This window comes from Macrobrachium nipponense, chromosome 47 (assembly GCF_015104395.2).
Source record: "Macrobrachium nipponense isolate FS-2020 chromosome 47, ASM1510439v2, whole genome shotgun sequence".
Classification (NCBI taxonomy): Eukaryota; Metazoa; Arthropoda; class Malacostraca; order Decapoda; family Palaemonidae; genus Macrobrachium; species Macrobrachium nipponense.
The window spans coordinates 25,555,395-25,569,508 of record NC_087222.1 but is presented as its reverse complement, the minus strand read 5'-3'; the positions used below and the strand labels follow the sequence as shown (position 1 = coordinate 25,569,508).

Here is a 14,114-nt window from a genome sequence, read left to right as displayed (position 1 = left end):
CGTCTTCTTTTCCAGGTCCTGGATCATCTGCATCTCATTTTCGTTCAGGTAGCCTGGAAGAGGGAAGGGCAGGTTTCAGTGGGCTGGAAGTTCCCTGGTTCTGAATAATGTTTTCCTCCTAGATCCTGGAACTATTCAGGATATGTCCCTGGATCCTGGAACTGTCCAAGATATTTCCATGGATCCTGGAACTGTCCAAGATATTTCCGTAGATCCTGGAAGATCCGAGAACTATTCAGGACTATTTTCCCTTCATTCTGGAACTGTTTATGACATTTCCCTGGATCCTGGAACTGTCCAAAATATTTCCCTGGATCCTGGAACTGTTTAAGATATTTCAACGGAACCTGGAACTGTCCAAATATTTCCCTGGATCCTGGAACTATCCCAAATATTTCCTAGATCCTGGAACTGTTTAGGATATTTCCATGGAACCTGGAACCACTTATGACATTTCCCTGATCCTGGAACTGTTTAGGATATTTCCATGGATTTCTGGAAGTGTCTAAGATATTTCCCTGGATCCTGGAACTGTGAAAAATATTTCTCTGGATCCTGGAACTGTCCAAAATATTTCCCTGGATCCTGGAACTATTTAGGATATTTCCCTGGAACCTGGAACTATTTATGACATTTCCCTGGAACCTGGAACTGATTAGGATATTTCTGGAAGTCTTCCATACCATTACAAGTGTGTGACCGTCCTCTCAGATACAAGTTACTCACAAGCAACGCAAAAATGCTAAAGTTTAAGCCCCTTCTTCTTAAACACAAGTCACTTAACAGTTACTACGATAAAGTGTAGAGCGTCTCAAGTGCTCTCCATTACTTACCAGCCACTACGAAATGCTGTAGCGTTGGCAGTTTCCTGGTAACTGCAGGTGACACCATGGAGAACGTGATGGCTATGGCCAAGTTGACGTATCGTATGATTGTCAGTCTCTGCTCTCTGGATTCCTGGTCCTGCGGAATATGGAAAAAGTTTACATTCCAGAGCCTCTGGCTCGCCTACAGTGTGCCTGTAGCCACCTACTGTGGAATGATTACCGAGATGGATACCTCCTTTAACTTTTAGCTTGATAGTTACTGAAGTATTTCATGAAATACGAAAGAAATTGAAAGTAAAACGTCCAGTTACTTCAAGAATACGTTTTGGTTCAGTGATAGTCTCAGTCTCTCTCTCTCTCTCTCTCTCTCTCTCTCTCTCTCTCTCTCTCTCTCTCTCTCTAAGGTTTAGGATGCCTCACATCCCGTGGGGAATGAGATAACGGTCGAAGTCTCGTGTTTTACAAGGAGGGAACTAAAATTGCAATTCATCTATTCATATATTGGCCGTCGAAGGCGTTTCATACCTTCCCTTAGTAACTGGTTTTCCTTCTTTTTAATGGGAATTTCTCTCTCTCTTTATCTGTTTGTTTCTCTCTCTCTCTCTCTCTCTCTCTCTCTCTCTCTCTCTCTCTCTCTCAGAGAATTCATTGGAATCCGATATACATATACCTAGGCCTATATCCAAGATGGCTTTGAGCATAGGCCTAATACGATTGAATCATGGTGGAATCGATTCGGTCTATCGATCACTTATATCGACTTTAATCACTTCAACTTTCAGCCATTTTTCTTCCGGAACAATATATCTTTTAAGAGAAAGCCATTTTGTAGTTATGTCTGTCGAGATTCATCCAGATTCATCCATTTTTGTTCGTCAGTTCTTGAGGTGACTGAAGCACACGAGCATAATCCAAACAACTTTAACTCCTTTTTGTTTGTTTCTACGTTTGCTGCGTGTTTGTTCGCCTGTCTGTGTTTTCCCAGACGATCCGCAAAGAAAGCCATTCTTAGAATGTCTATAGAAATCCCACTCAAATGAGACATTTATAGACATAGAAACGGTTTTCATAATGTTGATAATAATCTCGGTCTACTACAGACAGACTCGGCCTAGACTAGAAAGCTTAACAATGAAACATGTTTGTTTCTCTCTTTATCTCTCGCACGGGACAAAAGAGGAGGTTCCTGTAGCTCTATACAGGAACTGTAATGGCTGTACAGGAACTGTAAGGTTATACAGGCAAAGAAAAAAAGCCCCAAGGGGAAGAAAAAGAAAAAGAAACAAAAATTGAGAGAAGTGTTTTTTCTTTTTAAATGGCCTCTCCCCTTGCGATGAATGGCAGTGTTACCGTCTGGGTGTGGCGGTCATTTTTCCCCCCATTTTTTTGTTTTTGTTTTAGTCTGCATTTTATTCATTCCTTCATTTTTTTTTGTTTTTCATTCGTCGCTTTAATAGGCGTCTAGAACGATCAGGAATAGGCGGTTAGGTGATCCAGAGGACGGAATGGCAAGGAATATTCCCGATGTATCAAGGTTTACCCTTTACCGATGTTGACATTCCTGCCATATGATGTTTGGCGGGTCGAACCATCCTATAGAGATTGAATCTCTCTCTCTCTCTCTCTCTCCTCTCTCTCTCTCTCTCTCTCTCTCTCTCTCTCTCTTTAATTCTAGCTTTATTATCCTTCCTACAATACCGGACAAACCGAAAAGCGGCCGGTTTCAGACTGCTATAACAGCTTCCTTCTGTTAGCTTAAGTTCCTGACACTAATTTCTCTCGGGAATAGTCTCAAGATTTTACACATACCCCCTTTCCAGAGACCCCCCCCCCCAGCGACCCCCAAGGGACCTACAGGACTCTGGGCGTGCAATTACAGAGAACTGCATTCTTGAACTGCGTCGCGGTTCGGTTTCATTTTCTTTTGAGCTAAAAAAGAAAAAGTACATTCACGAGTGAGAGAATAAAAATTAGGCCGATGGAGAGCAAATGATGTTATCTTGCGATGAAATTTTCGTTTTTCTCTCAACTTTGTGTGTGTATGTGAATGTGTGTGTATTGTGACCGTGTGTGTGTATATATATGTGTATTGTCACCGTGTGTATGTGAAAAGGTACACACACACTGAATTTTCTCCAATCTTGGATAACTTATCAGTCTCGTTGTGTGTGTGTGTGTGTGTGTGTGTGTGTATGTGTGACCGTTTATGTGTGGGTATTGTGACCCGGTGTATGTGTATATGTGTGTGTATTGTGACCGTGTGTATGTGAAAAGGTACACACACTAGATTTTCTCAAAGCTTGGATTAATTGTCAGTCACAGTGTTTTCAAGAACTCTATAAAAATCATATAATTCATTGAAAAACCTCCCATATAACGGGCTATAGATGTATATATAGACCCTATCTATATATACTTGTTTTGATATCAGATAGATGGGGAGCATTTACATTATATACAGCTGCAAACTGTAGGCACACTGTGGGCATTTCCATCTATAGACCTAAAGGTACGAAAATAGGCTGAATTTGACAGACAGACGATTATATTCAAAAGAAAGCATGGATAGATATAGCAGATTCACATCAACCGTGCATCTGATGTCTAGGCCAGTCCCTTATGACGCTTCTGATTGGCTGTTGATAAGCCAATCGCAGGCCTGGAAACTCTCGAGTCTCTCTCGAGAGAGTTCACATAGGCTCTGTCTCTCCTGAGGGATACGTCTTTCAAAAGTATCCCTCAGGAGAGGTGGAACATACTACATCCCTCCTATGCGAACTATCTCTTGAGAGACTGAGAGTTTCCAGCCCTGTGACTGGCTTATCAGCAGCCAATCAGGAGTGTCGTAAGGGACAGGCTTAGACATCAGATGCACGGTTGATGTGAATCTACTGTAGCGACGTGGGTCTAACACAGCTGACGGAAGGTAGTAGTACTATACCCCTTTGGTTTAATAGGTCTAATATCATTAGACGAAGTAATGATCTAAATCGTCCCCAAAAATTGAGAAATGAATTATATTACAGCCTATTGATTGGGTACAAAATGGAGATACTACAAATTAGAAACTATGTACGTTCGCAGCGAGGTGACCACACCGACCTTCCCCTGAAGGTGAGTAGCAAGGAGCAGAGCTGTCGAATCAGGCCACGGGATGCTCTTGTAGGTCCCCCACCACCTGTTGACGACCAGGGACACGTAAAAACCCAACACGAAGGACACTGGGATGAGGTCGCGGAACCTGGCGCAGTTTAGGACGATGGTCTCGAACACCCTGAGGAAAGAAGAAGAAGAAGAGTTTGTTTACATTTCGAGAAGATGGTCTCCAACACCCTGAAGATAAGAGGGAGGGTTTGTTTACATTTCGAGAAGATGGTCTCCAACACCCTGAAGAAAAGAGGGAGGGTTTGTTTACATTTTGAGAGGATGGTCTCCAACATCCTGAAGATAAGAAGAAGAGCTTGTTTACATTTTGAAATGATGGTCTCCAACACCCATAAGATAAGAAGAGGAATTCATTGACAATCTAAAGCTCGTCTAAAAAAAGTATCATCTTACAGCTTTTCCAAGTACTATAAACACTATCATTTCTGAAGGAGACAAAGCTGAATTTAGTCAGCAAACGGCTTAAATTCTGGCCTTACCCTCTGTGGTACTGCGACAGGGCGAAGCGGTAGATGAGCGAGAGAAAATAATAGAGGACCAAGTAAACGGCCATGTCCTGCCAGACCATCTTGTAGACGCTGCCGCGCCATCTGGTGGGAGACAGTGGATGCAGTTGTGGGAGACAATCTGATATACTTAATCAGCATCATTATAATGTTACATATCTTAATTTTTCTCTAAGAATTGGTGAGCTTTCCCCAGATCTGTTATTTTTGTTAATGGAACTTTATGAATGTTTCTAATTAAGAGGTAAAAGTAATCTGATGGTGCTTTGTGAATTGTTGTAATACCTATATCTATTCAACTGTCTATTTAAGTATATAAGTAGATAGATAAGATGATGTGATAACCAAAGACTAAAAAAAAGCGAAAAGTTATAAATGTGAACTGAGGGTAGGCTGGCACCAGATAAAACCGATTACATAACATTTCACTCCAGTTACCGATATCGGAGAGGGGCCTTCCCTGGATGCCTGGATCTTTAGGACGGAGAGAGAGAGAGAGAGAGAGAGAGAGAGAGAGAGAGAGAGAGAAGAATCTTTGCGCTTATGAGGTAGATAACTCAAGAACGAGAGAACAGAATTAGATGAAAATATTTCTCCAGTGGATGGGCCCTTCCTGCTAGTTTGACCTTATTCGTGAATACCGATGAAGAATCAGCCTTCAAAACTATTATTCTTTTTAAATCTCTAAATCATTAGATTTAATTTGAAGAGAAATCTTTAATGAAATCAACTTGCATTGGCTGATGAGGGCTGGTTTTGCTAACTTTTGTTTTATTCAAATAACCTGAGAAAAGGGTTAATTCACCATGACCAGTGGTTTATAAAATTGACTAAATACTTGAAGGAATAGTAAGCTGGATGCAGTGTGTGTGTGTGTGTGTGTGTGTGTGTGTGTGTGTGCGTGTGTGTACACTCACCTCATCAGCAGCTTTGTGAAGGACCCAAAGCCTCTTTGATTGGCTACCTTCTGCGTATATTTCACAGTCATGCTTCTGGCAACCTGGGGAACTTCTGTCTAAAAAAATCTACTACTTCTCCATCCGTCTAGGGCCCCATTCTTTTATCTTAATGCTTTCGATAGACGACAGTCTAGACAGAAGAGTCTGGAAGATCCGTGGCAACGTCTCTGAAAATACAAAGTGGATCATATTCTTCATGAGAACACTGGGCACAATGTTATCTTTATTTTGAATGACGTAATCTAGTGGCATATTGGGATAGCGTGTGTAATTGTGTACTTGAACAATGAAGGGTCATTAGCAGCGTTTGTGGAAATACAAGAGAAGGATTTACCTATAAATTCATTGAGAACTCAAGCAATGATTCTAACATTTACATCTTTGCTCATACAAGTTGCTTTACGTAAAACATAAGCTGGAATTGCAATACTGCTACTCTGTCCATTTTGAAGTTATTGATTGCGTCTCTGTTACATTTGCGAAGGCAATCTTCCGGTCACATTCCCTTATAAAATAAGAACTTTACCGTATTAAATGACATGACTGTCAAGGCTGACTTTTGATTGAAATAGGTAGACATTAATTCTTAAGAAAAGGGTTAACTTGTACCTTTCAAAATGGGAGAAGGGTCTGTGTGTGGGACCTTGCACCTTTCAAATTTGGAAAAAGGGTTATAGATTGGTCTGTCTTCCCAAATATATTTGGAGAACAGGATCACTGTACGGAGCCTTCTGCTAATCCAGAATTTGTTAAGGTTGAACCAGTACTGCTAATGTTAATGACAATAACAATTAACATTAACAAACAAACTGTAAATAAAGAACACTATCACAGCATCGAGCAGAGGACGCAACAAAAGCAAGAGAGAGATGAAACACACAGTCCTTGACCACAGGGATAGGACTCCAGCATTACCGAGAAAAGACAACATGAGTTAACCACTTTTATGACCCACTATCACTCCCCTCTCTCTCACTTTTTCTCTCTTCTGATGGCTCCTAATGAGCATGCCCTGTTACATATGAGACATCTGTTACAGGGTGTAATCATGCTAATAGGAATATATTGCCTAATGAATATTACGCGCGGCCTGGACGTCAATCATTAAGAGTGATGGCGCGCCTGGGTCCTGTCTCATCTATAATTAAGAGTCATTTTGCATTAATGATGTTTATAGGTCGCCTTTTATTATAAAGCACACACGGACACACATATATATATATAAGCAAATACCACCGGAAAATGACAGATATTAAGTCTGTTCCAAGCGCTTTCACCTTTATTCAGGCATTTTTTTCTTTGCGCATCGACAATGCGCTCGGTAAGGATTTCTGCCTGTCATTTTCCTGTGGCATGCGCTTATATAATGAAGTCGCTTGCATCTACTGTAATTTCTTAAGTATATATATATTATTATTTTCTCTTACTCATCCAAGACTTCCTATGTTACATAAACTCTAACAAGCTAAAACCTCTCTGTTTCTCTACATTCCCAGACCTTCTAATTCCATTTAAATCCAATTTTCTTCACCTCTCCTTATCTACGTTTTTCACTCCCTCACTTTGCGTAAGAGAGTCGAGAGTGTCATCACTGGTCTGGAAAGGTTAGAGTAAGATCACTACTTCACGCGAGAGAAAATGAGGACTTCCCAAGAAAGGAGTAACAGGTGACTAACACCTGTTGAGCATCAACAAACGTGAGAACCCGTTCCCTAGGTGATGAACACCTGTTTGACATCAATAAATATCAATAATGTATCAATATATTCACTGCTCTTAGTATTCGTCTGCAAAATGGAATTCACGTACTTAGCTCCAACTCTGGCATCGAGACAAACAGGCTGGTGATCTCTCCCTGCCAAGGGCCTGATGGAAAGCGAGTTAAGTAAGAGTCTAGCTAGCAAGCTAGCACGCAGAACATTCCAAAGGCCGATCGTAGAGGGAAGGAAACGGCTACACGCTCGGCGATCCCACTGCGGCCTTGTTGGCGTGCGGGCCTTAAAGTAGTTGACTTGGAGGACTCTCTCGCGGGATTTCCGACTCTATTGACTCCCACCACAAGTCTTGTTTCCCCTCAATCGATGCCAGACACGCCATCCGCGTTATTGTCACCACGGGGGCAGGTGTGACGTCGCCAATGAATTAGTCACTAGTGAGATCTTAAAGGTAGGTTGTCTCACCATGGGGTTTATTGATTGATTTCCTCTGGTGACTATCTTTGCGGACCAAACCAACCTCGACACTTGCTGACTTTGTTTTTACCACTATTTTCACAGTTCTTATTGGTTCAGGTTATCAGAATAATTCAGATAAGGAGGGAAGATTCCCTCCTTATCTGGATTACTGCTCAGTGGGAGATGATTTTCGAAATATATATTTTTTTTAATAAAATGCAAATGTTTTTGCTTAATTATTTTTCCCTGTATATAACACACTTCACAGGTTATAAGCAACATGTTTAGTTATAAAATATTCTTAAAGAATACAGAGCAACCTAATGAACTTAAAGTTAGAAGTACAAAGCGTTTGTGAAATCACTCGGCCATGATTATTCAAAAAGGCCTGCTGTTCTCTGAACGCTATTGACCAAGATGGAAAATATCGCAAAATAAACGACTGGCTTTGACAACACCAATAACAATTTAAAACTCCCTTGATCTGACCTTTGACCTTTCGAAAAGTACGCTCGATAAAACATTTAAAACATTAACTCCGGGACGTAATCGGCTTCATTAGCCAGCATGAAAAAAAAAAAGACACATCAATTGCTTAGCGGGCTAAACGGAGCATTTAAACTTCTGAAAAAACGTGACCTGACCTTTGACCTTACAGTAGGAGGTTCAGCCAAAAGGTCATTTATTTACCTCGAGTGGGAAGCTTAATGAATGTATGTGACAGGGTCTACCTAATTTTCGTGTGTTTATTTTTTTTTTAGGTTAAGTTCATTTTCATCCTTTAATTTTGAAGTTTATTGAAATCTCAACATTCTACCTTAAAGAAATTAGTAAGATAGGTGAACTTCACCTATAGCTGATCTTGTTGTAAGAAAGGGTTGTAACAACATATACTATAGCAACTAAATATAATTGTTGTGTCATTTTGGTAAATGTCATAAGGTTTTCTGTACAATTCTTGCATTGAAATTGTTAATAGCAACATTTTTACCCATCTAATTATTAATTTATCAATTAATCTTTACAATAAATAAGTTTTTTTCCTGAATTTGCTCCCTGCCTCAATTTCGTATCTTCTGATTAATAATAATAATAATACTAATAATAATAATAATAATAATAATAATAATAATAATAATAATAATAATAATAATAATGAGGCCTTCTCTGAGGGCAGTAGCATTGAATATAACAGGTATGATAATAATAATAATAATAATAATAATAATAATAATAACACAGACCAGCAACTCGAAAAAGAATGCGCCAGATCTATTGTCATCACACGAGCGCCCCTGAACAATAAAAGACTTTATTTACAGATCAGACCAATAATTGTGTTTTGATCGTCGCCAAATTAAAATCCGGCCAAAGTGAATTTTTCTATGACGCCGGAGAACAATCGACGAATGTAAACAACGTTTGTGAGGCCCCAAGGGAAAAGTGACCTCAGTATATGTTTGTCAGGACGGGTCCCCAGTGACACCGTCAGACGGGCTGTGATTATAGCGAATTCCCCCCCCCCCCCCCTCTCCACCAAGCCACGCCCCCCTCTCTATCTCTCTCCACGTTCCCGTGACAGCAAAGGGTGTTATTACCTAGAATTTATCAAAAGGGAGAGAGAGAGAGAGAGAGGAGAGAGAGCCTGATTTCAGGAATATCTCTTTTCATCACTGGCCACCCCATTTCCTTGATCATATTATTCTGAAGTGCTCAGCCGAGCGGGTTCTAGTTTTTTTTAAAATGTTCTCTGTCAGCTGGAAATGTTAAAGGTCTGCTATGCGATCGCTCCTGCTACGTATCACATCAAAGAATTGTTTTTATATATAATATTTTTTCGGGGGGGAGAGGGGGGGGGGTAGATGTTTTTCCAAAATGTAGGTCAGCGTCAGGTGGCAACGAATTTTTCTTTTGTGAATTGCTTTCACAGCGGCTATTTTTTTTGTCTCTCTCTCTCTCTCGAACGTTTCCCCCTTAAAGATGTGAGGTCTGTAGCTGACAGGGAGCGAGGGAGCGAGTATATGGGCGTTTAACAAGCCTATATCTACTGAGTCACTAGCGGCCAACGCCTGGTTCCTCCAGGTCCTAACTTAGGTGGAGGAGGGCTTCTTTGGTCTTCTCTCTGTCATATCTTACGAGTGACCTTCGACCTTTTAAAGGTTAGCACAGAATGGAAGACCAAATACATTGTCTGAGAGGCAGTTTACGTAATCATTCGCCATTTTGTCCCATCTAAATCGGGTCTGGGCTACGTAGGAGCACTGGTTATATAGCCTTCTCTTGTGGGGTCTCTCGTATTAGACGAGAGTGAACGTACGATGGAATAAATGAATAATTGAATAAAGAATTAGCCCCACACTGGAATCTGTTACTAAGAGGAAATCTAATATATAAAGTTTGGTCTTCATTGGATGAAACGGACAAACGTCCTATCTCGTAACACTCACTCCCAGGCCCTCTCTCTCTCTCTCTCTCTCTCTCTCTCTCTCTCTCTCTCTCTCATTTAGTTTTCTTTGTTAAATCAACAAATAATCAATAATTTTCTTTTCCTGGTCGTCTATGGCAGACTCACCTCTTCTTCCCTCTCTCTCTCTCTCTCTCTCTCTCTCTCTCTCTCTCTCTCTCTCTCATTTAATTAGTTTTCTTTGTTTATTCAACAAATAATCAAGTAATTTTCTTTTCCTGGTCGTCTATGGCAGACTTGCCTCCTCTTTCCCTCCCTCTCTATCTCTCTCACTCTCTCTCTCTATCACAAATGTCCATCTAAAAGTCGACCCAACCGGAGATAAAGGCAGTCCCAATTCCCATCTCCGACCAGCCCCCCCCCGCAAACCAGTCTCGCTTGGCTGGGTCCTTTTGAAGGAGAATTCTGCCACTTCTGACGCCTCCATTATGAGAGTGCGTTTACTTTTGGGGGGAGCGCCGTTAATTGGACACCCTTCTCAGAATTTCAAGTTGAAATGTCCCCACCCCTTAATTGGGTCATATGGATATCTATACTCCGTTTTTTTCCATCTGTCCATCCGCCTGTGGTGTTTGCGCATGGTAACACTGCATCCCGGGCTTTGAATAATATCCTATTTCGAATATTAACGGTGTACTTCGCATACAGTAAATTATTAAAACACTTTTCAGTTGCAAATGTACACCCAGATATCCTTTTATTTACCTAAAACTTACATATAGCCTAACTATCTAAAGCCCGGGACGCAGTGTTACCATGCGCGACCACCACAGGCAGATGGACAGATAGAAAAAAACAGAGTATAGTATATATTTGGGTCATTCAGGTATATACTAGATGACGCAGCGATCAATGGACAGGTGTCCTTTCTCTAACACCTGTTCATGCAGATTTCAAATAACACCTGTGACTATTTAATGACTTGGGGTAACTCTGAGCTAAGTTTAGTTAGCTACCTGTTTAGACATGACAAAAAAAAAAAAACAGTGACAAGGACAGATGTTTGGTCTATGACACCTGTTTTAGAACCTTCAAAATAACACCTGTGGCCTTATTTGATGACTTTTCTTAAGATAACTCTGACCTAAGCTTAGATAGATACTTGTCTACCAAGTGACAAAAAAAAAGTGACAAGGACAGGTGTTTGGTCCATAACACCTGTTTTAGAAGCTTCAAAATAACACCTGTCACTTGATCTATTGAGTTTCTTTAAGATAACTCTGACCTAAGCTTAGATAGATACCTGTTTACCACGTGACCAAAGAAAACAGTGACAAGGACAGATGTTTGGTCTATGACACCTGTTTTGGAAGCTTTCAAATAACACCTGTCACTTTATTTGATGGCTTTTCTTAAGATAACTCTGACCTAATCTTAGATAGCTACCTGTTTAAAGCAAAAAAAAAAAAAAAAAAAAAGCTGACAAGAACAGATGTTTAGTCAATGACACCTGTTTATTAAAAAGCTTTCAAATAACACCTGTCACTTTTATCTATTGACTTTTCTTAAGTTAACTCTGACCTAAGTTTAGTTAGCTACCTGTTTACCACATGACAAAAAAAAAGGTTCTTAAACAAGTGTTTCCTCTATAACACTTGTTTTAGAACCTTCAAAATAATACCTGTCACTTTATCTATTGACTCTTCTCAAAGGAAGTCTGACCTAAACATATTCACCTGTTTACGATTGTGACCTAAGCATCGTATACACTTGAAAGACTCGTCTAAAAGTAGTTCAGAAACGAATACAAAGGGGAGGTCTGATTATCAGAGAGGGACCCATTGCCTTTACAGCAATAAACAAGGTATAAATAACTGTTTTTTCAAAAGAAAGTTGTGTTAAATTTGATAAACTTTCAAATCAGTCTTTTGGACCAAAGTGACGGGGCAGTATTTGAAGACACCTGTGTTGTTTTTATCAATAAAACAAGTCAAATATATCAGTCAGAATAAACACATTCAAGCGGCCATTTGTGTTAAATTTAGTTAAATTTCGTCTAACACAGATGACACTAGGTAGAATATGAACTGTGTGTGACCTTACCTAACCTAACTTAGCCTAGTCTACTTAAACCGATATTATTTAACCTAACTTGACATTACCAAGTCCACTTGCCACTACATAACATAATTTAACCTAATATTACTTTGTCAAACTAACTTAACCCCATATTAGCTTTAGCTAGCCTAATATTAACTGGTTTAACCAACCTGATACTAACCTGATATCATCTACAGAATTAATTCTTTATCTAGAATTGAATCAGTGATTTACTGCGATTCTAAGCTTAAAAGTTAAATTATTGTTGACCAATTTTTCTTAGAATCTTAAAATGGTTGACCACGAGGAATTTTGCCAAGAACTAAAAAGAAAATATCTCAAACCATCACTGTTAGAGGCAGTTCTCAGAATTACAGTTAAATGCTTATACAAACATATACCAAGACCATCCTTTGAATTCACGAACAAAGAGTTAAAGCTCCGTTGTTAAGGATTAAATTATCGTTACCAAATTCAGGCCGAAAGCCAAGCTCTGGGACCTACGTTGTTGTATTATTAACTGACCACCCTTTGAATTCATGAACAAATAATGCATACATTACAGCAATGCTAGCTTTAACGATCAAAGAGTTAAAGCTCCGTTGTTAAGGATTAAATTATCGTTACCAAATTCAGGCCGAAAGCCAAGCTCTGGGACCTACGTATGGTTGTATTATTAACTGACACTATATTCTGTAATTCCAAGATGGCGTGGATGGCAATCAAGCGGCATTATAGCGGACCTTTCTAGACTGTTATCGTATAAAACGCTTACTCACGCTAAAAACAATTAGCTAGTACAATTAGGCCATTAATGGACTCAGTTGCACGCAAGCAGTTGTTTGTCCGGAGAGAGAGAGAGAGAGAGAGAGAGAGAGAGAGAGAGAGAGAGAGAAGTACTACTAAGTCTACCACAGACGACTAGAGAAGATGAACAATGATTACTTGCTGAAGGAGAGAGAGAGAGAGAGAGAGAGAGAGAGAGACTCCCCTATAGGCCTACATCAAAGGATGCCGAAAAAGTGAGATTTATAAAACATATAGGTCTAATTAACCCAGGTTCCTATAAGGTAAAAATGGACATTAGTACCATAGGCCTAATTATTACTCATTCTCGAGGTTATAGGCTTAATTACGATTAAATTTCGATTTTAAATTGTGATGGACATCTGTATAATCAACTCCATCAGACACCTATAATAAGTATTCTACTGATAATTCTGATGATTAAGTTCGTGGGAGATAATCTAATCTTGATGGCTTTTATTAAAGTGTATTTTTTTTTGTGTCAAAAGTGGTTTGAAAAAGTGTCGGTATGTGTCTTAGTAGATCTATTAGGTAATTTTAAGTGTATACATATATTATTACAGAAAAATATGATATATATAATATATACATATATATAATATATATACTATTATATATCTAGTATGATATATATAGTATGCTAGATATATATATATATATATATCATATATATATAGTATATATATATTATATATATATATATATATATTGTATTTTTTTTATTTATTTTTTATTGTTTTAAAGTTAATAATTTATCTATATATATATATATAATATATAGTATATAATATATTATATATACACTATATTATAGATAATACTAGTATATATTAAAAAAAAATATATAAATATCTATATATTATATAATATGTATATTTATATATACATATATATATAGATATATATAGTATATGATATATATATATATATATATATATATTATGTATTATATCCATATAGTATAATATATATATATATATATATAATATATATATACTATAGTATATATACATACATATATATATATATACATATATATATATATATATATATATATATATATATATATATAAAATTATTAACCTTTCAAAGAAAACAAAAAAATACTATATATATATATATATATATATATATATATATATATATATATATATATATATATATACAGATCT

The 14,114-nt window shown here is 38.3% G+C and overlaps 1 protein-coding gene across 1 annotated transcript in view; it reads right to left on the bottom strand.

Annotated features, from left to right (window-relative positions):
• Positions 1-14,114, bottom strand: part of LOC135204786 (bestrophin-1-like) — a 23,886-nt gene that overhangs the window by 7,604 nt on the left and 2,168 nt on the right. Inside the window, exons 2-6 of the mRNA XM_064234963.1 lie at positions 5,416-5,624; positions 4,472-4,582; positions 3,930-4,101; positions 834-963; positions 17-53 (exon numbers count right to left, since the gene is read on the bottom strand). Of these exons, the coding sequence (XP_064091033.1) occupies positions 17-53; positions 834-963; positions 3,930-4,101; positions 4,472-4,582; positions 5,416-5,486 (521 nt within the window). The 5' untranslated portion in view covers positions 5,487-5,624. The remainder of the gene's footprint in view (positions 1-16; positions 54-833; positions 964-3,929; positions 4,102-4,471; positions 4,583-5,415; positions 5,625-14,114) is intronic.